The sequence below is a fragment of the Talpa occidentalis genome, unplaced genomic scaffold (genome assembly GCF_014898055.3).
Source record: "Talpa occidentalis isolate TD23 unplaced genomic scaffold, MPIMG_talOcc4v2.1 talOcc4.3, whole genome shotgun sequence".
NCBI lineage: Eukaryota > Metazoa > Chordata > Mammalia > Eulipotyphla > Talpidae > Talpa > Talpa occidentalis.
In genome coordinates this window covers 51,840,302-51,865,483 of record NW_023603184.1, presented here as the reverse complement: position 1 = coordinate 51,865,483, position 25,182 = coordinate 51,840,302, and the positions used below count along the sequence as shown (strand labels likewise).

The 25,182-nt window shown below is 37.7% G+C and overlaps 1 protein-coding gene across 3 annotated transcripts in view; it reads left to right on the top strand.

Annotated features, from left to right (window-relative positions):
• RAB38 (RAB38, member RAS oncogene family) overlaps positions 1–25,182 on the top strand; it is a 64,601-nt gene that overhangs the window by 24,501 nt on the left and 14,918 nt on the right. Inside the window, exon 3 of one of the 3 annotated variants that reach the window (XM_054699591.1) lies at positions 3,309–3,357. The exons of 1 other annotated variant lie outside the window; for it this stretch is intronic. In XM_054699591.1, the coding sequence (XP_054555566.1) occupies positions 3,309–3,357 (49 nt within the window). Of the gene's footprint in view, positions 1–3,308; positions 3,836–25,182 lie in introns of those variants that run through there. One more of the 3 variants, XM_037523115.1, reaches the window with a different exon arrangement.

Genomic DNA, 25,182 nt, shown 5'->3' with positions numbered 1-25,182 from the left:
GCATAAAATGGTCAGATTTGGCCTGGGGACTAGGCAAAGAAAGATTGAATGGAGGTAAACCTGGGCACAGATTGACATGGTGGTTATTGTATTCTTGGGGAAGGGCCTTGAACAAATATAATGACCACAGGGATTGGAAAGACAAGATTGATTTAAGAAAATCACTAACTTGTAAAAATCAGCAGGATGAAGTATCGACTTGGATTGGGAGGTGCCACTTTTTCTGTCATAGTTGGGATTTTCTGTTATTTCAGCCACTTCACAAAGAGTCCTGATGCCTGCCTTCTGTCTGTGTTGTCTCTACGCTGGCCTTGTGTTCAGAGATCGCTACTTCTCAGTTCTTGTCTTATTTCCTTCTTTGGAGTCCAGGGTAATAGTATTCTTTTTTTATTTTTTAAATCCTTTATGTCTTCTTTTTCTTAAGATTTTCCCCTTTATTCTGGATGAGTTGTCCATCACTTTCTATTTCTTGGATGCCATTGGAAATTTTTGGTTGGTTTGTTTGAAGAATTTGTGGTTGTAAAGAGAGACGAGTACAATTCACACGTATGACTAAGTTACCAACATATAAAAAATATGACACTTACTATATAGTCTGCTTTTTTTACATTAATCTGGTTTTTAAAAAATCCAAGATATGTATCAATCCACTTGTTCACCACATTCCTTACTCCATAATCAATTTCAATTCAATATGCTGAAATTCAACATGCTCTTGCATACCTTCAAATTTCTTTCTCTCAAAGGAGTCACGCTCCAGCTCAGAAGCCTTTAGGCACAAGGGCAGAGTGGGTATTTTTAGAACACCTTTTCTCAATTGGATCATTTACATTTGAAAGGCAAACTAAATTGATTGACTCATATTTACCTGGCTAGGGGAGTCTTCCATCATCCATTCACTCACTCAACAAATATTCCACACCTTTTAGGAGCCAGGCTGTGAGAATGTAGAACTCTACAAAACAGATCAAATTTTGATTTTGTGGTTAACAATAATAACAGAAAAATATGGGTCAAATATAAAAGTTGTTGGTGAGTGAAAATGTACTATCAAGAAAAAAAAAAAGAAAAGAGATGAGTCTTGAAAATTTGTGGGAGGGTTGATATTGCTTCTGGTACTAAAGTCTGGCTATTTTCTTTCATTTTTTTCTGACTTCTTTATTCATCTATTGATTAATAGTCAAATTCTGTTTAAAAATATGAGTTCATTAACATCAGGCTTGGCTAACCTACTGTACTTAGATACTGGATTTTTAATCTTCCAAATTCCTGCAAGTGTAAACTTTGAAGAAAATCTTTGTACAAAGAAGGTGGGGGCAGGGTATTTCACAAGATTGAAGTGCACTGAACTGGTCATAGAACCAAGCGGGTACAAAACTGCATTGTGGAAGTTAGAACCCTCACATGTCTCTCTTGTCTCCAAACATGCTGCTATTGAAATCAACCTTCAGAATCTCTTAATGAAAACGGCTTCTTAGTGCCAGGTCAGGATTCAAAGTTGATACTTAGAAGCCCAGGAACAATACTGCAGCTTTGATAAGCTGGTATGTCAGACTATTCAAAAGTCTTCTTTAAGATCTCCAATAAAGCTCTGCTTAAATTCTGAGGATGCTATTACAACATTAACAAAATGGAGGCCTAGACCAAACTCTCTGCTTGAAGCTAAGATGGCAGCATTTGGAGACAGATACTGATCCATTCTTTGATAGCATTTGGGGTTGGCAATATTACAAAGAGATGTTTCTCTGAGAAAGTAAATCTATTAACAAATTAGAGTCCTCTTGAGTGACATCATGATAAGTCTGGTGATAAACATCAGATTTCTTTTTTTTTTTTACATCTCTGAAATTTCTAATGAGCCAAAGGTCACTATCTCTATCTTTGTTCCCATGGCCACATCCTGTAGAAATTCAGTGGATATCACCAACAGTTTGGCCACCTCTGGATGAAACTAGCAAGATGTCACTAAGATTAGTCTCCCAGGAACCTCTTGCTGCTTACCTTACTAACCTTACTAACATACACTAAGTATATGTCCCCTCTTTTTGGTCAATTTTCTGGAGTAACTCCTATGACAGGTTGCATACCTTGTGATGGAAGTCATAATATCCACTGACCACAAACTGAAATTAAATAAATAAATAAATAAATAAATAAATAAATAAATAAATAAATGCTAACATCTCTGGTTTTTCACATCATCTCCTTGAGTATTAAAACCAAACAAATGAAAAAGTCTCCTATGTTGGGTCTTCTTTGCTTTTCAAACCATGCATCCCTTCCCATTCTTAGTCATGTTTACTTGACGTTGTCTGTGGATTTACTGAGGAACAAATTATGAATAATTGGAGTGATCATATATCTCAATTTCCTGGCACATTTCTAATTTGTGTCTGTTGTCCTAACCTAAAATATTACTAACATCCTCATTCCTGTGTTGTTATTTAACATTTATATGGTCACCCTATAAATCAGGGGTTCAAAAATATCTCACAGTCCACATCATACTTTAGCTCTAATAATTGCTGTTATTTGCATCCCTGTTCCTGACCCCAGGAACATTTTCTGGCTATACCAGGGTCATAATCTTTTATTTTTAATGCAAACACAAAGTTGGAGGTTGTGCTTTCTGGATCCATCCCAGTGGTTGACTGGGCCCTGGTCAGTCTGCTGATCTGGGTGTCACCCAGTATGCCTGGGCTCTGATGCACACAATAGTCACACTTGGTGGAAGAGTCTATTTCTATATTTCAATCCTTTCCAGGTTTCTATGCCAACTCTTATATGCAGTTGCTCTTTTGTGACTATGGGAATGGGTACTAGTGAAATGCCAGTGTAGATGGGAAATAATGGAGCGATGAGTATCCATCCAATGGTGACAGGAACCAAAGTTACAGAAGGAAATCTGAGTCCTCTTGTGCATGCTACCCTATTCCTGGCATATTTTCTTGGATATTTCTTGCTTAATTATAGTGACTTTTAAGAATCTTACAAGATTAATGGGTTCCCTAGGAAAAATCTTTCTTACAGGAAACTACACAATTTTAGTCTTTTCTCTGAAGCTAAAGAGAAACATGTTGATGTGTATCCTGCTGAGAGAAAGAATATGCCAGTAGTGTTCTCTATCAGAAGTTATTTGGTTTTTATGGGAAGGTGTGGGTGTTTCACAATGAGTGAATACTTTTCATGTACATAGGCTTTCTAGCAAACATTAACCACATTCGTCATCTTTGGTGTAATTTCTGACTATGGAAGGATCATCTCCCCAGGAGGAACCCATGAAACTTTCTTTTTTACTTTCTTTGCAGATGGGGCAACTGATTCAGCAGATGGGACAACTAACTACGAGGGAAAAGTGTAATGATGAATCCATTTTCTTCTGGGGAGGGTAGTTACGGAACAGATCTTCATCCTTGGGAGATAGCAGAGTTTGCAGGTCTTGTGCTTGACAGAAATAGAATCACTGCTGTCCCAAGTAACAGTTGCACTTAATTTGAGTTCCCAAGAGCTTCCCAGATAATAGTACCTATTGCTATATGGTGGTTGGCAGTATTGTCCTCCTGAGGTCTATTTTAAGTGGATTTTGAATTTCTAACAGGAAGCTTAAGCTCAAACCTATTTCCCCAGACTATTGGATAATTCTGCAAGCTAACCAATGTCAATAAACAATTTTATTTTTAAGTAACATCAGTTTTTTGGTATCTTTGTAACTGAAAACCTAGATTAACATGATGGTCAAATACATTTGAAAAAGTCAACTTAAACAGCTATTTTCCTTGTTGCAGGACTTTTGAGGACTTTGATATTCTAAAGCATAGATGAGTGTCTAGTAATATATGGCCACATTTCTTTTTATTTGTTATAAGTTAACTTGGTAAAATTTTTGTGTGTATGAACTCTTTAAAGCCTTAGCTTGCACCTATAGAGTAGGTGAATCATTACCATTTTTAAAGAAAAAAAGAAGTTGAGATTTACATGATGTCCCTAAAGCTGTGTGGTTATGACCTTATTTCTTGTATTCTAGAATATACTTTTTCTTTCCTTCTTATGTTAATATTTCAAAATTAAGATATACCCTACAGTCAACTGGAATGTCCAAATTGATGGGGTACCGTACAAATGATGGATTTTTACTGTCTTACCCAAAAGGAAGAAAAATTATTTTTAGCCATATAGAACACTTAGCAAAATGGTGGAACACAATTTTGGAAATACTGACTTAGAATTTTCATGTAGATAGAACATTTCCTGTGTTTCATTGAGTTTAGTGAGCTCTTTTTATTGTTATTATTATTTTTTAAATGATCTGCATTTGAAACATGTAGCAGCTAACAAGTAGCTAGCTTTTTGATAAAAGGTGGTATCACACCTTATTTATTTTTATAGACATGTAGATAATATGTACTTGAAACATAATGTTTTTATACCAATTGGGAGCATGTAGATAATCCCACTGGAGTATGTGTATATAGTTATTTGAATTCATTTTTTAATGGATTGAGTATAACACATTATTTAAAACAATGATTTTTTTTTTTTAATTGGCTAGTGGGCCATTTCTGGTTATTCTTATTTTTCAAATGTCAAACCATGAACAAATTCTTGACAGTCACTGTTGCATCAGTCGGGCCAACACAATTAACATTGAATGACTGTCCAAGTCTGTCCTGTGAACAATGTGTTTTGTCCAGAGCATGTGATATTAGGTGACTTTTCTTATTTTTAAAATGCCAGGATGGGGGCCTCCCCAGTGGCGCAGCGGTTGAGCACTGGGCTCTGAAGCTGCCCGCAGCCTCTGCAGCGCTGGTTCGATCCCCGGCTGCTCCCCAGCCACCGGGCGAGAGTCCCACATGGCGTGCAGACCTCTCCTGCCGCCTGCTGCTCCCCTCAGCAGTGTGCTTCGGTCCTTCTGCCTGCTCTGCTCCTCGCTCTGGCTCTGGTGAATTCTCTCGCCCTCCCGCGCTTCTGACTGTACCCAGTGCTTGTATAAATAAATAAATAAATAAATAAATAAATCTTTAAAAAAATAAAATAAAATGCCAGGACTCCATAAGGGAAGTAGATATTAAAGGTTTTAGGTATATATCTCCAAAGAATTTATATGAGTTGTGGGATATGCCTCTACTATCTTAATTTATAACAGCACATTTAACACTAAATTTTTAACTATTTTGATTAGAGCTGGTTGAACTTAAGGATATAAAAGAAGAACCCAATTGAAAATCTAAAATCAGAGTGAATTTGTAAGTCTTTATTTATAGGAAATGTTGCCTGTGTCTAATAGCCATGATCATTTCACATTTTGACCACTAGTCTGTAGTACCACTATCTGCGTCATTACTTCTAACAGATTTTTTTTTTTTAAGATTTATTTATTTATACAAGCACTGGAAACAGTCAGAAGTGTGGGAGGGTGAGAGGATTCATCAGAGCCAGAGCAGGGAGCAGAACAGACAGACTGATGAAGTACACTGCTGAGGGGAGCAGCGGGCACAGCAGGAGAGGTCTGCGCAACATGTGGGACCCTCGCCGGGGCCAGGGATAGAACTGGAGCTGCAGAGGCTGCGGGCAGCTTCGTAGCACAGCGCTCAACTGCTGCACCGCCAGGGGAGGACCCAGATTATTTTTTAAAGATTTATGTATTTATGCAAACAAGAGCTGGGGTACAGACCAGACATGAGTGGTGGGGGGTGAGAGAATTCACCAGAGACAGAGTGAGGAGCAGAACAGACAGACTGATGATGTACACTATTGAGGGGAACAGTGGGCAAGACAGGAGAGGCCTGCTGAGCTATGGGTGTTTCTCTCTGGCAGGCCGGGGATCAAACCCGTGATACAGAGGCTGTGGATTGCTTCATAGTGTGCTGCTTGACCCCTTGCACCACCAGGGAGGCCCTGACATATTCTTTTTTTTTTTTTTTTTTGATTTATTTATTTGTACATACAAGAACTGGGTATAGGGAACTCCCGAGTGGCGCAGCGGTTGAATGCTGGGTTGCGAGGCTGCCCGCAGCCTCTGCAGCACTGATTCAATCCCTGGCCACCAGGCGAGGGTCCCACATGGTGCACAGACCTCTCCTGCCGCCCACTGCTCCCCTCAGCAGTGTACTTTATCACTTTGCCTGTTCTCCTCTCAGCTCTGGCTCTGGTGAATTCTCTCACTCTCCCATGCCTCTGACTGTATACAGTGCTTGCGTAAATAAATAAATAAATCTTTAAAAAAAATAAAAAAAAAGAACTGGGTACAGGCCAGAGGTGCAGGGAGTGAGAGGAATCACCAGAGACAGGATGGGGGACAGAACAGGCAGACTGAAATACACTGCTGAGGGGAGCAGTAGGCGAGGCAGGAAAGGTCTGCTGCATCATGTGTAGCTCCCTGACCAATCTGGGATTGAACTCGTACTGCAGAGACTATGGATAGCTTCACAGTACTCTGCTGAACCCCTTGTACTACCAGGGAGGCCCTTCTTCTAACATATTCTTAATGTCTTGCATTAAAAATAGGAATGTTTTCTTGAAGTTGAGATTACTTTAAGTACAAGTTTCAAACTCACATGCTTTAGAATTAGTATAAATAAATAATAACATTTCAATTTTTATATTTAGCTAATTCTACAGAGATTTTCTAGGTCTATTCTCTTTTTTTAAAGATTTATTTATTTATTTATACAAGAACCAGGGTATAGGCCAGATGCGCAGGAGGGTGAGAGGATTCACCAGAGACAGAGTGGGGAGCAGAACAGGCAGACTGACTGAAATAGACTGCTGAGAGGAGCAGCGGGCGAGACAGGAGAGGTCTGCCACGCCATGTGGGACTCTTGCTGGCCATCCAGGATCGAACCGGTGATGCAGAGGCTGCGGACAGCCTCACAGCACGGCGCTCAACCGCCTGCACCACCAGGGGAGGTCTATTCACCACCTAAGTCTATTCTTATAATTTACTATATAATCAGAAAGCTGATGATCACTAAGATACTGCAGCAAAATAGTAATGAACCCTAAAAGCCCTAGAAGTTATGATCATAGCTTGGTGTACAGGAGGCAGGTTATTGCACATGTCACTCTCTCCTATATGGTTCACATTTTCTTTTCTTAGAGCCTTCTTTTGTATTGCTTGGACAAGTGTAATAATCTTGTCTCTAGACTTTGCTCATGGCAGTCTGTACCAAATGATGTCAAAAATCAATCTACCCAAGGGATAATTTTGATTTTGTCACTGCCTAGTTTAAGAATCCTCTGTAAGTTGTACTTCTTGGTTCAAATTTGTATACCTTAGCACAGAGGTTGGCAAGCCATGGGCTGTGTGTCAAATGTAGCCTGCCCTTTGCTTTGTAAATAAAATTTTTATTGGAACACAGCCATATTGATTGGTTTACTCATTATCTCGGTTGCTTTTCTATAGTTGCAGAGGTGAGAAGTAGTTGCAGCAGCATCCTTACAGTGTGTGCAAAGCATGGACATTTTCCCATTTGACACTTTGCTTTTTAGAATTTGCCTGATGATGTTTATTTTCAGTCAGTTACTGTGTTAGTGGCTTTCTGTGTATTAACTTATACTTGAAACAACTTGTATAGTACAGTACGGTAAGTACTATTATTATTCCTGTTTTACAGATGAAGGACTCAAAGTTTAGAGAGCATAAGTAACAAGCTGAGGGTATCGTTGCTGGTAGAAATAGGGTTGGGATTTCAAGCTGTATTTACTGATAGTACAGATTAGCCACCTACCCACCATATTGTGTTAATTTATAGCTTTTTCCAATCTGCCTTATGAGATAATACATGTTTGTTGAGCAACAGATGCATGGCTGAGTAGGGGCTGGGGTAGATAGTGAAGTAAATTGTGGACCCTGGCTTCAAGGAATTTTAAATCTAATGAGAGATTCACAGATCTATAAATACATCTTCCAGGAAATGTGGCCCAGTGGAGAAACTCACCTGGAATTGTCGGGGGCTGAATGAGGAGATGTGTTTTCTCACATGTGCTTTTCTTCACAGCATTGCCCGTCACCTGCCTTTTCCTTTCTTCTGTATCTTTCATATTCTTCACATATGGGATATGCGAGGAGGTTGCTATTTCTTCTCTATACATCCTTTTGTGCAAAGGAACTGAATGCTTGTGAGAGGAGAAAGGTAGAACATTGCCCCATCCCACCCCACTCCACCTTCTCAACAGGGAGAATCAGTAATCACATGTTGGTGCTTCAACGTGAAGCCACCTCCCTATTCCACATGTGCTTCGCAGCACTCATGAAAACAAACCTATAGGAGACTTTGTTCTCAGAGAGAATCAAGACATCACCACAAAAACTCAGACCCGACAAGGCACAAAACATGTTTTTCTTTTTTTTTTTTATGACTGTGCTCAGTGTTATTCAGTTGGTTACCATAACTCATTGAGGAGGTGCCGTGGACATCAAGTGAGTAGAGACCAGGGTTGCTGCTAAACACTGGACATTGCACACTATACAGCACAGCCACCCACCCACCTGTTCACAAACAATTTTGTTTGGCTCCAAGTGGCAGTAGTGCTAAGGAAATTCTCTAAAGGAGAGATGTGTTTTATATGGTTACTGAGAAACTTTTGAGTCTTTGGGTTCAGGTGCATATAAACTGTAAAAGACTCTGTTTGAAGGGCTTATGCTAAGGAAGGGTTTGACACATTGGAGAGCTTTACATTCTCTACTCCTCACAGTTGATAATTCTGTCTCAGGATTTCAACATTGCCAAGTCTCACCTCTACTAAGGGAACATTTTGTGCCTTCTGCCTAGGATACTCTTCACTCAACTCCGCCTTTAGAAATTCTACAGTTTCTAAGTTTTTGTTCTCTAGTCATCCACAGCATATCACCTGTACACCATTTTTTAAAGGACTTTATCTCTCCCACTCTCATGCCTGGCACCAACTAAGAGATGCAGATGGCAACTAAGTCATCTCATAGGACTCAGTCTGCTCTTCCAATGGCTGGTCATTGCCTAGAGAGTTGAGGCAGACAGTGATACTTGTCTGAGGCACTAGGCCTTCCTGACCTCAGAAAAACAGTCTTGTCCTCATCCTCCACATTCTCTGATTACTATGAATTTCTGAATTTGAGAAAGAGCACGAATAAGCATGCATGGGTATGTCAGCAGATTATGGAAAGAGTGGATTTAATGCCGGGCACATAGAGTGCAGAATCTTGCTCTAACACAAAGCTATGTGGCTTTGGATAAATCCCTTAATCATGCCAAGGTATTTTCTCTCATGAAATTAAAAAGCTAATGTTTTAGAAGGATGCTAAGAATCATCGTTAATATGTGTGAAATGCCTGGATTTCTGTTGTCTGTATGCAAAAAATGATTGACCTATTTAAAATATATATACACATGCACACATGCATACAAAATTTGCACAGAACTTCAGAGGCTTCCCAAGCAATCCTGCCCACAACATAAGGACCCTGTTGTTAACCAGCCCCTGCTACCTCATTGCTTAATTTCTTTCTAAAGGGGTCTTTAGAAAATTTGTTGGAGTTGAGGAATTCCTGAAGAAAAAGTTATTTGCAGCTGGAGTAGACATTCTTTGCTCGGGAACAGGATCAGATTCAGGAAAGAGGGAATGGGGAGGTTTGTCAAACAAAATCCTCTCTTCAGATCTTGAAAATCATCTTGGTTGAGAGTGTGCAGCAACCCCCTGCTCCTCTGGAATTTCTTTGTGTGGAGAGACAGTAACCATGTCAGTTACACTTCTGCATGGAATGGAAGCAGGAAGCCAAAGCTGGAAAATGATGAGCTTAGTTAGAGAGAGACTGAAGGTTGAAGAGGGGGGGGATTTACCATAAAGAACAGAAGATTTCAGAAGGATGGGATGAGCTTCATGGTACTGTCTTAGAAGGGGAGTTAGGCATTATAGATAGGGAGAGACTCAGATCTTCGTAAAATTTCTTGTTTACACTTAAAAATGTCCAGCCCTAGGGGCCTCCCTCGTGGAACAAGGGGTTAAGCACAACACTTTGAAGCTATCCACAGCCCCTCAAAATGTGTAGGTAATGGAAGATGAGAAAAGTTTCTGATCTCAATTCCTTTTTCTTTAAAGATTTATTTATTTATTTATACAAGCACTGGGTACAGTCAGAAGTGCGGGAGGGTGAGAGAATTCACCAGAGCGGGGAACAGAACAGGCAGAGAGACGAAATACATTGCTGAGGGGAGCAGCGGGTGGAAGGAGAGGTCTGCGCGCCATGTGGGACCCTCGCCGGCCGGCCGAGATCGAACCAGCACTGCAGAGGCCTCGGGCAGATTCGCAACCCAGTGCTCAACTGCTGTGCCACCAGGGGAGGCCCTGATCTCAATTCCTTTGGGAAGGAAACTTTTCCCCAGTGCAGCTGATTGTGAACCATTACTGAATATGGGCTACAGTATTCACTGGCCAACTACAATTGCAAGGAAAGAATTCTACAATTCCCATTCTAGGGCCCAAGATACTAAGGGCAGCTGATTCTCTCATCTTCATATTTCTTCTCAGCTTTTCCCTCCACCCTAGTGAGAACTGTAGAATTATTTCCTTTGGAATGCCACGTAGTATACTATAAGAATCTCCTACTTGCCTGCTACCTTATACTTCTTATTCTTCCTCATACCCTGGAGCCAGAATTTAACCTTTTCTCCTCATTGATATTGTCATAATCTTTTTTTACATGCATTTCTCATTTGTTTCAACTACTGTCATTTGAAACACACATGAACACGCACACACACACACACACACACAAATACACAGAGTGGCCTGTTATATTAATAAATAGAGTTCCAGAGAGGCTTTTCAATGTTCTTCACTGGTAAAGTAAGGCTTACATTCAGATCTAATCCAGAATTGAATGACAGTGGTTCTGGGCAGAGTTGTAAATCAAGATCATCTGAGAAACTTGAAAATATTACAAATGTCTCAGACCAACTCTCAGAGATGTTCGAAGGGGCATGTATGAACTTTGAAAACAGTCATGTTATGATTTTGCTATGCACTTCAGTTAAGATGAGTTAGATTTTGTGTTAGATTGTGTTCATTTATTCACTCATTTACCTATTTCAGAAATTTCCTTGAATACCTGCTATATATTCATATTTCACTAAGCCTGAGGACACTGGTGATAAAGGGCACAGTTGCTTACCATAAGAAGTTATCAGGTTCTTTTTTATAAATTTAATTATATATATATATATATATATTACATCATTTTTCCTTTTTATACCATGCATACTTTCTCCTCTCAGATGTAGTCCTCATAAAATTCCCATCACTAATTCACCCCTTTACCATCACCATAGTTCCTTGTGTGAGAAAACATTCCCTCCCTTGTTTTAGTCCCTCTCCCTCCCCCTCCCCTGAAGAGTGTCTCTGATTAATAGTTGCCTGTTAATTTTATTTTTTTAATTTACTATAATTATCCATTATTGGTCCCTTATTTGGCTCCCCTACATGTCTCCTATAAGTCAAACCAACCAATATTTTTCTTTTTCCTTCTGAGTTATTTCACTGCACATAAGCCCTTCCAGCTCCATTCATGTTGCTGCAAATAGCATGAGTTTATCTTTTTGATTGTTCAATAGAATTCCATTGTGTATATGTACCACATCTCCTTGATCCAGTCATCTATTTTTGTGCATTTGGGTTGTTTCCTTAGCTTACCTATTGCAAATAGTGCTGCTATAAACTTAGGGGTGCAGATGTCCTTTTGAATTAATGTTTCTGTGTCCTTTGGGTAAATACCTAGGAGTGAAATTGCTGGACCATATGGAAGCTCCATCTTTAGCAGATTGAGGAGACTCCACACAGCTCTCCACAGTGGTTGGGACAGTTTGCATTTCCACCAGCAGTACATGAGAGTTCCTTTTTCTCTACATCCTCGCCCACATTTGTGGTTTCCTGTTTTGTTTTGTTTTGTTTTTTAAATATGTGCCATTTTCACTGGTGTAAGGTGGTATCTCATTATGGTTTTGATTTGCATTTCCCTGGTTACAAGTGATATTGAACATCTTTTCATATGTCTGTTGGCCATTTGCATTTCCTCTTTGGATAAGTGTCCTTTTAATCTTCTGCCCATTTTTTCAATGTATTGTTTACTTTGTTTTTCATGAGTCTCAACAGCTATTTGTAGATCTATCTGATCAGTCCTTTATTAGTAGTAATGTGTGCAAAAATCTTTTCCCAATCAGTAGTGTGTCTCTTTGTTTTGGTTGATGGCTAGTTTGCTGTACAGAAGCTTTTTAAGTTGATGTAATCCCAGCTGTTCATCTTTTCCTTCACTTTTTTTGTTTTGGGGGCATGTTTCTTTAAAGACGTTACTGATGTATGTATATGTCATATAGTGCTTTGCCTATATTTTCTTCCATATGTTTTATGGCTTAAGGTCTTATGCCCAAGTCTTTTATCCATTTTGAGTTGATTTTGTGCATGGTGTGAGGTAGTAGTATAGCTTCATTTTTTGTGCATGTAGCAGTCCAGTTTCCCCAGCACCATTTATTGAACAAACTGTCCATGTTATGTTGCATATTATTCACACCCTTGTTAAAGATTTGTTGTCCTGGGGCCTCCCTTGTGTTGCAAGGGGTTAAGTCTCAGCACAATGAAGCTATCAGCAGTCCCTACAGCATGAGTTTGATCCCTGGCCAGGAGCTAACCCACATGACACATCAGACCTCACCTATCTCTCCTGCTGCTCCCCAATACAGCATATTTCTGTCAATTTGCCAGTTCTGCTCCCCACTTTGTCTCTGGTGAACCCACTCACCCCCATCCCACACCTCTGACCTGCACCCTAGCTCTTGTATGCATAAATAAATAAAACAAATCTTTTTAAAAAAGAAAAGATTAGTTGTCAATAAACATGTGAGTTTATTTCTGAGTTTTCTATTCAATTTCATTGGTCTGTGTGTCTTTTTTTGTTCCAGTTTCATACAGTTCTAATTATTATGGCTTTTTAATATAGTTTGAAGTCTGGGCATGTGATACCTCCATTAGCCTTTCTTCTTTGAGCGTTTTTTGTGGTTACATATGAATTTTACCAATATTTATTCTATCTCTTTGAAGAATGTTATTGAAATTTTTATTGGAATAGCATTGAATATGTAAATTGCTTTCAGTAGGAGGGTCATTTTGATAATGTTAATTCTTCCAATCCATGAGCAGGGAATGTCTTTCCATTTCTTTGTGTCCTCTTTTATTTCTTTTAACAATGTTGTATGATTTTTTTTTAAATATTTATTTATTTATACAAGCACTGGGTACAGTCAAAAGCATGAGAGGGTGAAAGAATTTACCAGAGCCAGAGCGGGGAGCAGAACAGGCAGACTGATGAGGTACACCGCTGAGGGGAGCAACGGGTGCAGCAGGAGAGGTCTCCGCACCATGTGGGACCCTCACTGGTGGCCGGGGGATTGAACTGGCGCTGCAGAGGCTGCTGGCAGCTTTGCAGCCCAGCGCTCAACCGCTGTGCCCCTGGGGAGGCCCTGATTTCTTATTCTTCGTGTTGATTGTTTGCATGTAGGAAGGCTACTGATTTTTGAGTGTTTATTTTGTATCCTGCTACTTTACTAAACTGGTTAATTTTTTTTTTCTGTGAGTTTTTGTGTAGTTTGTGTATATTCTCATGTCATCTGCAAGTAGTGAGTTTAACAAAAATTATCAGGTTCTTGCAAGAAAACCCACATGAATGAAAATGACAGTATTATATGAAGGTCCGTAAAAACTGGTGGCTCTGTGACAGTTGAGAGAGTCCTTGAAAGAGAAGTTGTTACCTCTACATGAGAATGAGGCTTTCTCATGCCTTATCTGAGTACCAAGGAAAAGAGAGTCCCCAAAGGAAGACTCAAGGGTAACTCTATTTTAATGAATGTTACAAAAAGGGATCTCAGAGAGTGACCTTAGAAATCCTGGTTTTCCAAAGAAAAGACAAGCTTTTCATCTTTATTCTAAGATGTCTAAATAGGAACATGTTACTACTGCAAAGTACCTAACCCTATCAGACATTAGAAAATTGTCAATACAGAACCACAACGAATGTGTCATGAATAATAGTGATATTATAAACTTTCATTGATGAAATATTCTTATTTTCCAGCAGTCCTTGTTCAAAGTAATTTATTAATTATTGCATTTACTTCTCACAAACCTTTACGAGCTATCACTTGGTTCTCTGTCATACGGGAAGGAGAGCTTTACATGATGAAGTATTCTTAGCTGTCGTTTCTTTATGCTGGATTATTTTGAGTAAGTCACTCTATTCTCTTTTCTGTACTGAATCTTTAGAGAAGTCTGAAGTTAGTCTAATGGGTGTTTCTTTATCTGTGACTCTCTGTTTCTCCCCCTTTGTCAGCTACATTATTCTTTCTTTGTCTTGAACTCTTAGAAGCTTTAGATGTATCTTTTGTAGTTATCCTTTTATTGAGTTAGCTTGGTGTTCTGTTTGTTTCCTGTCTTTATATGTTGAATTCTTTCTTCACGTTTGGGAACTTTTCCTTCATTATTTCTTTAAATAGTTTGTCAGTTCCCTTCTGTCTCTCACTCTCCTTCTCTGGAATTCCTCTAATTCTTATATTTTCTTTTCTTTTGATGCTAGATACTTCTCAAATTGCTTCTTCACTTTCCTTTTTATCTCTATCTTCCTTCATTCCATAGTTTCATCTTTGAGATTACTAATTTGTTCTTTCATTTGGCTCATTCTACTTCCATGGTTTTCTCCAATTTTTTTATCTTCTTTGATGATCTTTCCCCATTATGCAAACTTTGTTATTATTATGTTTAAAGTTTAAATTTGAACTTAATGTTCATTGATTGTGTTTCTCATAGTTTTCATTTCCTTTCCTGGTTTTCTTTTATATCTCTGATCTGTATTTCTGAGTTTTGTTTGTATTGTTCCAACTCTTTCATTTTCTTAATCGTGACAATTTTGAATTCTATGTCTGAAAGATAAAAAATTTCCTTCCATGTCTGTTTTGGTTCTGAAGTTTTGTTTCTGTGTTTTGGTTCTGAAGTTTTGTTTAAACTCTGTGTTGGGGCCTCTGGGTGGTGCATTAGTTAAAGACAGTGCTATCAAGCTACTGGCAGCAACACGAGTTCGATCCCCAGCCAGTCAGGGAGCAATCTTCACGGTGTGGCAGACTTCTCCTGTGTCGCCTGCTGCTTCTCTCAGCAGTGTATTTTGGTCCTTCTGCCTGTTCTGCTCCCATCTCTGTCTCTGGTGAGTCCTTTCACCCCCATACCTCTGTCCTTTATCTCAGCTCTTGTATGAATAAATAAATAAATCTTATCAATCAATCAATCAGTCAAACAACTCTGTGTTGCATTGTTCCCCTGAGAATGTGTTTGACCATTGGTATTTTTCTTTCTTCTTATTTTTTGTTTTTGTTTTTTTCTGCCATAGTTGCAGTTTTTTCGAGTCTTTCTCTCCATTATTCATGGTGTTTACTTGATGGTGGGCATAGCAGTTGGGGCCTTGTAGGATCTGTGTCGGTGCTAAAGCCTCCCTTAAAGTATTTCTGGGCCTGGGAGGGTGGTAGGTCACGTTGCTGGGACTTTGCCCCACCTGGAACAGGGAGCTCCAGGCCTGTTTCTGCTGGCCAAAAGGGCTAGGTAGAGTATATATATATTTTTATCAACAGGGCAGTTGAGGGCCACTTCAGTAATTGTGCCTACCCTTTTTTCCAAGGTGCTGGTAGTTTTTCCCATGGTTAGGGGTGCTTCCCAGAGGGTGACTAGCGGTCCCTGATGTTATGTGACATCCTGTTCAGTCGAGACTGGAGTGTGAACCTGCTCCTGAGTTGCTGGTGACTGCACCTCGATTTATTTTTTCTGCATTTTTTCCCTTCTATTCTATGTTGATTGTTCCTCTTAAACAACTTATAAATATTGACAGAACATTTCAACTTTATGAAGCAGATACCAATTGATATCAAAAGCAGACACCAGTTTTTCTTCATATCAGTAGACTTTTTGGTTAATGGCTATATGGATTATTGATTATTGATTATTGATTAGTGTTTTCCACTTTAGTGCGGTAGTTAGCTTTGGAAGTTGTTTCTCTACAGAACTCTTCTCTTTTGTTTGCTGTGAAGATGCCAGAGTTCTGTGAAAGGAAGAAGTAGTCCAGCTGTGTTATTTGCCTAGTTTTTTGTTGTTTTCTTGTTCATCTTACATTACCTACATTGGAAAACTTGTCAGTGGCCTCTTGAGTTTTAACTTTTCTTTTCCTTTGGTTTATTCAAAAGACAAAACAGTATTCAATTTGGGGTATGTTTGCACAGCTGCTGGTATTCAATATGAAAGACTAGGAAGGGGATATGATTGGCATTCCCATTCTGACCTTCAAGAGTCCCCTGTTTTCAGCCTCTCCAATATTCCGGTCTTGAAAGTTTTGTGGTGTGTGGGTATTATTGAGCTATCTTTTTGTCTGTATCTCCTTCTATACACCTTTCATACCTAGAAAATCCATGACTATTTTCCATTACTTTAACATTTTTAAAAATGTATTGATGTCTCTTAAATGTTGATGAATATGTTCTTTTTTGTTAATTTTTGAGATTGCATTTGAAATATTTTGTTTCTTTGAAGTCATTTTCTTAGAGTTCTGGTAGGAAGGAAAATAAACAGATCTCCTCATCTGTCTGTTCACTGGAAGGTGCCCATGTACTCTGTCCCTTTGTTGGTTGTCTATTTTACTTCTGACTCGATCTTATAATTCAATTCATTAGAGATTTTTTTTTAATACTTAGGGCTATTTTTCCCCTCATTTTATGGTGTGGAATCCAAAGTAAAGCAAGGTGTATATAACTTACCCAAAGTCATACAAGTAAGTATCAGACCTAGGATTTAATCTCAGGTCTTATTGATTCTGAATATACCTGGTGCTTCTTATCCTAATTTCCTATTTTTGAAAGAAAAACAATATGCAAACCTTGTTTCCTCTCTCAGAATCTCTGGGAGAATTGTGTCTTGATTTCAGGAGTGGTTTCATTACTGAGACATGTTTGCCTTCTCCCTGCCTACTTTGTTTCAGCTTTTTAGTAATGACTTTGGTTGTTCCCTGTTTTGTTGTCCTTTACCTCCTTTTGCATGTCTCGTTTGCCATCTTTGAAGTATTTGTGGGTGACAGACTCCTTTTCCCAGGGCAGTCAGTTACATCTTTTCTGCTTCCCTGACTAGGGAGCTATTGATTTCTTGGGTAAGACTGCTGCGATTTGGCAGGGAAAGAGATCAATATCCCATTATACATAAGTGAGAAGCAGCAGCAACTCCTCCACAACCTGTGTACTGACCTTACATGCTGAGACACTGAAGTCAAGCAACTGACTAGGTTACTCGATGTGTCCAGGGATATTTCAAAGTGATTAGATTATCTTAGCAATAGTATAGAAAAGCCAATAATGGGGGAAAAAATCAAGGATTGTAAATCCATCTCCTTGAAATAAATGAAGTACAATCATTTTTGAGAATATTTTTCCTGTCAAAGTTTGCTCTGGGAAGGAAGTTCTCTGTTGAGAACTTTTATAATTCTTCGTCATTTTGAATTTTCTAGTATAATCATCATCTTTGTGAATCATTAGGCAAGTCATTTAGTTTTCCTGTTCCCCAGAGTTCCCAAGGGTTATAGTTATTAGGTGCCTAGTATTACCCAAATAATGTGTTTCTGAAATTTTGTGTGTAAATCCTATTTTAAAATGCTACCTCAAGGAACTTATTATGGCAAATATCTCTAAATTCCTTTGAAAAATGAATTATTTTGGGTAAAAGACTTATCACCCTCTGCTTCATCGAGTTGTAAGTTCTGCTTTTGTTTCAGATTTTTGTAAAGAATAGAGGTGAGCAGTAAAGTCAAATGATCAAAGTCTAAAGAAATATAGTGTTACCAAAGTAATAATACCTCCAAATTATCATGTCCTTACATCTTCCCCATTACATGGAAGCACAGATAAAATAGATTGGGAGAGTACTTCAAAATTATCTTGTGATCTAACTATTTATTTTACAGTTTTGCTCATTCATATTCCAAATAACCATTGAGTACTTCTCTCAAAGTGACAGGCACTGTTGTAGGTACCAAGGCTATACGAATATCAAAACAGATAAAATTTGTGTCTTCTTGAAGCTTGCAGATAATAAAAAGATGAATAAGTGCATTGTATGGTTATGACAATGGAGCTCAGTGCTAAGAAGAAAATTGAAATAGAGAAGGAGTCTATAGCTTGCCTGGCATATATATGTGGGGAGTAGAGAAAATATTGAAGGAAGTTTACCAGGAAAAGTTTCATTGAGAATATATTTTTAATTGAACATTTAAAAGAGAAACAATGTAGATTTCTGGAAGGGGAATGGCCCAGTAAGAGGGTGTAGCTTGTGCGGAGACACTGTGGCAGGAACTGATAGCTCTGCTTTAATAGAATAATAGAGATGAGATCAATTTGAGTTTTTCTCTGAGTGAGATGGGAAATCATTGGGGTTTGATCAGAGATGTGACATGCCTTGATTTAAATGATTATTTTGGTGGTAATGTTGAGCCTGGATTGTAGTGGGAAATGTTTGACTAGGGAATCAGCGTGGGCTCTATTGTGATATCTAACAAAGGGCGAATGTGGGAAGTAAACGCTAAATGTATTTTTGAACATATAGCAACCAGAAGCCAGACAATGTGGTTACATAACCTGTAATGTTTAAGAGCAAATGTCAAGAAGATTCTGGAGTTCAGGAGAAAAGTTCAGGCTGCATGTAAGAGGACTCATCACATTTAACTGAGAAAACGGGGTCATGGACAGAGAAGGTAACAGAGAGCATAGGTATTTTGCAGAAGAGCTAAGACTGGAATTTTGTGGACTCTTCTCAGTACACAGCCCTAATAAAGCTACATTTAATTAGTCTGAGTTTGCAGCTGCTTGTACTGCATTTTTTAGCAGTCAAGTGAGAAGATGGTAGATTTTAAAAAAAAAAAAATTGCACAGTATTGGCTAGTTCTCTTTCTAAATAATCAAAACTTGGCTATTCACTGCATTTCATTGGTTAGAAGTTTCTGTTATTAGTAGGTTTAGAAATAAAGTAGGAAAGAAAATAAGACACTTGATTGATTCCCTGTATGTTGTCGACAGTTAACTTTCTTTAAGCCACTGGCAATCTATCATAGGTCAGAGGTGACTAAGGTACAATGGGAGGATGGTTTTCACTCAGTTTTAGAGTGGATGGAGATATTTAAATCTAATTCTAAGAGCAATTATGCAAACGTAAGTTTCAAGAAAGTGCAAGAGCCAAATTGTTTAGAAACTTTGTAAGTTAAATTTGCCATATAGATTTATAAAAAGCCGAGAATCCTTTGCCAGGAATGTTCAAAATGGTAACATTTGACATTTGTAGAATAATTTCAAGTCAAGGAAATTTCCAATATCTACTTTCTTTTTTGACTTTTACAAATGCCCAGTACAGAATAATGTTTACTCTTTTGATAGAATTTTCTTTTTTAAGAATTCTTGCCTGCTTTTTATGCCTGTTATCCAAATGCCTGGTTTTAATGTAGTGTTTCATCTGTTGATAAATACCCAAAACTGAGCATAGCACTGTGTAGTAAGACTTACCTTTCCTCTATTCAGAATTGCCCTATCTTGCTTAGGACACATTTCTATTTTATGTAATATTTTACTATATTAATTTACTGTAACTGCCAGATCAAACTGTTGACACATACTATACTCATGATCATGTAAAATCTTCCTTATTTTTAACAATAATACGCTATCAAATGAGATTTTACTCGTTTAAGCTTTTGAGGATGTCATGCATAGAATTTTATATTAATGTTTATTAAATTTGATATTGAAACTTCAATCTATGACTCCATTTTCAGTTTTCACTTATTACTTTTACTTAGAGAACTAAAATGTAAAATGTCCACTTCAGTTAAAGTTACACACATCTATATTTGAAAGGAACCCTAAAAACTGTGACAGCTGGTTGTTGACTGGGGATTGCTCTCAGGTCCAAGAGTCCTACCCATTGACCTATTCATAATTTTTGCAGCTTACTTCTTCGGGATCAGAGGAGAATAATGCCTCCTACAGTGGATTTTTGTGTAAGCAACTTAATAGAGGCAGTGACTATCCCATCATATTCACAGGTCCATCAACATTCAGTGTAGGAATCTTGGGAACAACTTAGATTTCTGCATGTCATATTGGTTTCCAGAAGGAACAAGTATTCTGAAAAGGTTAAAGATAGAAGACATGTAACAACTGATTCCAACACACCCCTCTGTTTTAAAGTTCAGGATGCAGAAGTTTTATTAAAAATCCTGCCCCAGTAGATTTCACTCCTATTTTATTAGTTATACCTCTGTGTAGCATAAGGAAGCCATATAAATCAGAATTTGGCTACTTATACATAGTTAGGATTCTGTAAGACAGGAAGAAAAAACATAATCAACTGGATAGTCAGGGCATGAGTTGACATGCAAAGTGGAGAAAATAAATCTACCTAATTTAAGAAAAGTGAAGTAAAAAATGAAAAAAAATCATATGTAAGCTCTCATGCAGGATTAATTACTTTTAAAATGAGATTTCTTAGTTATGACTTATTATATACAACTTTTAAACTTATGGACATATTCCACATGAACTCTGTACATATGGTTTTAAACAACCGAATAATATTCCCTCATAAAGATGTACAATAATGTTCCCTATAATTCTCCCTTTTTTCTTATTGCATATTTAGATGGTTTTCAGTTTTCACTAAATAAGCAATGATGATCACCTTCATACATTTGTTATTCTTTATATTTAAATTAGCTTATCAGACTTTATTCTTAGTAGAACTACTAGATCAAAATAATGGACATTTTTTATGGTTCCTGATACTTAATTTCATACAAAGTTTTGTAAGTGATTTCAAATACTAAAGCTAATTTATCCTTACAACAATGGACATAGTGTTCATATCTCAATGAGTTTTCATTATTGTCAGTTCTGCCTTTCTTTGTATCTAACAAAAATCTTCTAAATATGCTTTCTGTGGCCTCATCTAAACTTCCATTACAGATGAAGTAAATTCTCATCAGTTGTTTTGTTCTATGCTGCTACCTTAGAAACTATTCTTCTTGTTTAATATAATTAAATAACCATTAATCCTCAAGCACTATTTGAACCCATACAAGTCTACTCATGATAATCTCCAGTCTCCTTGTTCACAGGAATCTGTGAGGGGCACAATTAAAGATAACATGGAGAAAGCAGTCTCCTGATTGCTTAATCTCAAATCTTTATTAATGAAGAAATGAAGAGGTTAGTTTGCTGAGCTAGTTCATCTTCTTTGTGTCATGTGTTATACTCAAGCCATATTCTTCAAGCATTTCCCTGTCATCCCTTCCTGATGATTGTTTCTGAGAACAATTTTGTTTTGCTTTGAGTAAACCCCCAAAATGTCTTTTATCTGCCTTTATCATTTTGTCTAGGCATGTCCTTACACTGTCTTTGAGCTTCTGTAACCTATATGGATGAGTTTAGACCACCCTTAATTCTGTTCTGAGTTTACTTTCCTTCTTTCTACCTTTTAAACTTGTTATTTTTAAACCTGAACTTACCTGAGATGTTCCTCAAACTGGTTTATTTTAGTTCTCTTTTCTTTTTCTTCCCCATTGAGTTAGTCATGTTTGTGTAGTTAGAACTGTGTTTCTGAATTCCCTGCCCTTATTTTTCACTAGACTCACTCTTTTGTACTGTTTTCCAACTGTGATAAAAGCCTGTATACTTATTCCATTTATTCTTATATATTTCTATTTCCTTGTTCATGAAATATTTATAGATGTGCCATTTCCTTCTAATCTATGGGCTTTAGGGGAGGATATAAAGATAGTAGGATTTCCTACACTATTCATGGTTCAAAATTAATCACTCTTATTTTATTTGTTCCACACATTTGAATGTGAATATTAACACAGCATGTATTCCTTAAGAAGAATTTAGAAAAGATCCAGGATTATAAAATTGAAGATTAAAATTATCTGTAATAAAGCCACAATTAATTCCAGTGTTTACATTTTAACCTGTTCCTTCTAATCAGGAATATGTGTATGTTTAAAAGATACCATCCAGGACCTCCCTGGTAGCCTATGGGTTAAGTCTCAGTGCTATCACCAGTATGGCCTGATTTCCACCCCTGGCCAGGGAGCTAACCCACATAGGGCGCAGCAGTCCTCTCCTGCCTGCCCACTGCTTTCTTTAACAATGTATTTCAGGGGCCTCCCCAGTGGCACAGTGGTTGAGCGCTGGGTTGAGAAGCTGCCCACAGCCTCTGTAGGACCTGTTCGATCCCCCACCACCGGTGAGGGTCCCATATGGCGTGCAGACCTCTCCTGCCACCCTCTGCTCCCCTCAGCTGTGTACTTCGTCAGTCTGCCTGCTCTGCTCCCTGCTCTGACTCTGGTGAATTGTCTCACCTTCCTGCACTTCTGACTGTACCCAGCATTTGTATAAATAAATAAATAAATATTTAAAAAACAAAAACAGTGTATTTCAGCAGATATTTTGCCTATTCTGTTCCCCACGCTGTATCTGGTAAATCCTCTCAGCTCTGGCACTTTTGACCTACATCCCAGTTCTTCTAGCAAAAAAAAAAAAAAAAAAAAAAAAAATTAAATAAAAATAGAAAAAGGAATACATAAAATATATTATACTATTCATTTTAAGCCATATTTATCCTTAAATGACAGTCTATATTATTAACTTATTAACTATATGTCTATATAGCTACATATACAAAAAACTAGCAGTAAGAGGAAGAAAGAAAAAATAAAAGGTACCCAGACTTAGCAAGAAAACCTAAGTTGCCTTCTGAATATTTTATAATGCAAGAAAGCATATCATGCATTTTAAGTGGTTCTCAGGAATAAAGTCGGAAGTTTTAAAGTTTACACTTGAACCAGAAATATTCTTTATCTGGCCCTTTCATTGTCATTTTGAAACCATTTAATTCAATGGAATTTTATAAAAACAACCAGAAAATCAGAACTGGGGTTAAGTTTAGGTTCCAACAAGTAACTTTTATTCTCCCTTTTTCTTTTTCTTTTTCTTTTTATAATTTATATATATATATATATATATATAATATCATTGTTCATTTTTGTACAATGTATGCTTGTATGCTTTCTCATTTCAGGTATATTCCCCATAAAATTCCCACCACCAATCCACCCATACACCATCACCATAGTCCCTTGTGTTCTTCCCTCCCCTGTTTTGATCCCTCTCCATCCCACTCCCTTGCAGAATGGTCCTGATTTATAGTTGCCTTCTAATTTTGTTTATTTATTTATTATTGTTGTTATTTTTTCCCCTGATCTTTTATTTGGTCTCCCTATATTCCCCCTATAAGTGAAGCCATCCAATATTTTTCTTTTTCCCTTCCAACTTATTTCACTGAGCATAATCCCTTCTAGCTCTATTCATGTTGCTGCAAATGGCATGAGTTTATCTTTTTTGATTGCTGAGTAACATTCCATTGTGTATATATATATATCACATCTTCTTGATCAATCATCTGTTTTTGGACATTTGGGTTGCTTCCATATCTTAGCTATTGTAAATAGTGCTGCTATAAACATAGGGGTACAGGTATCCTTTTGAATTAATGCTTTTGTGTACTTTGTGTAGATTCCTAGGAGTAGAATTGCTGGGTCATATGGAAGTTCTATCTTTAGTAGGTCAAGAAATATCCACACAGATCTCCATAGTGGTTGGACCAGTTTGCACTCCCACCAGCAGTGCAGGAGAGTTCCTTTTTGTCCACATCCTCCCCAACATTTGTTATTTCCTGTTTTTTTTTTTTTTTAATATGCAATATGCATCATTCCCACAGGTGGAAGGTGTTATCTTATTGTAGTTTTGATTTGCATTTCCCTAATTATCAATGATCTCGAACATTGTTTCAGATACCTATTTGCCATTTGTATTTCCTCTTTGGAGAAGTGTCTATTTAGCTCTTCTTCCCATTTTTTGACTGGATTGTTTATTTTGTTTGTATTGTGTAGTGTGAGATCTTTGTAGATCTTTGTGATCAGTCCCTTATCAGTTGTATGGAGTGCAAAAATTTCCTCCCAATGAGTAGGGTGTCACTTTGTTTTGGTTAGTGTCTCTTTTGTTGTACAGAAGCATTTTAGTTTGATATAAATACAGATTTTTCCCTTTTCCTTCACTTTCTTTGCTTTGGGGGACATGCCTTCGAAGATGTTACTGAGATGTAAGTCACATAGTGTTTTGCCTCTATTTTCTCTCTATATTTTATAGTGTCAGGTGTTATGTTTAATTCCTTTAACAATTTTGAGGTTTCTTTTTTTGTGTGTGCATAGTGTAAAGTAGAGGTCTAGCTTCATTCTTTTGCATATAGCAATCCAGTTTTCCCAGCACCATTTATAATTGTCCTTGTTCCACGCATAATCTTTTCTCTTTTGTAAAGGATTAGTTGTCCATAAACTAATTGTACATAAACCCCTTTCTGGGTTTTCTGTTCAATTCCATTGGTCTGTGTGTCTGTTTTTGTTCCTGTTCTAACAGTTTTAATTATTATGACTTTGTAGTATAGTTTGAAGTCTTGGAGTGTGATACCTCCATTCTTCTTTTTAGTCAGGATAGCTTTGGCTATTTGAGGTTTTTTTTTTTTGTGGTTCCATATGAATTTTATCAAAACTTATTCTATATCTTTGAAGACTGTTATTGAAAATTTTATCAAAATTGTGATGACTCTGTAAATTTAAATAAATCTTAAAAAAAAAAAAATCTGTAAGTTGCTTTTGGTAGGATTGCCATTTTGATAATGTAATTCTTCCAGTCCAGAGCAAAGGATGTTTTTCCAGTTATTTTGTCTTCTATTTCCCTTTTATCAGGAAATATTTATTGGGCCTCTCCGGTGGCACAGTGGGTGGGGTGCAGTGCTGTGAAGTTAGCTGCAGCCTCCACAGCTCCGGTTAGATTCCCTGCCGGCCAGGGAGATTCCCACATGGCACAGCAGACCTCTCCTGTCTCGCCCACTGCTCCACTCGGCAGTGTTTTTGGTCCTTCTGCTTGTTCTGTTCCCTGCTCTGTCTCTGGTGAATTCTCTCACCCTCCCACGCTTCCGGCCTGGCCCCCAGTGCTTGTGTGAATGAATGAAATCTTAAAGAAAAAAAAAAAAAACTTAAAG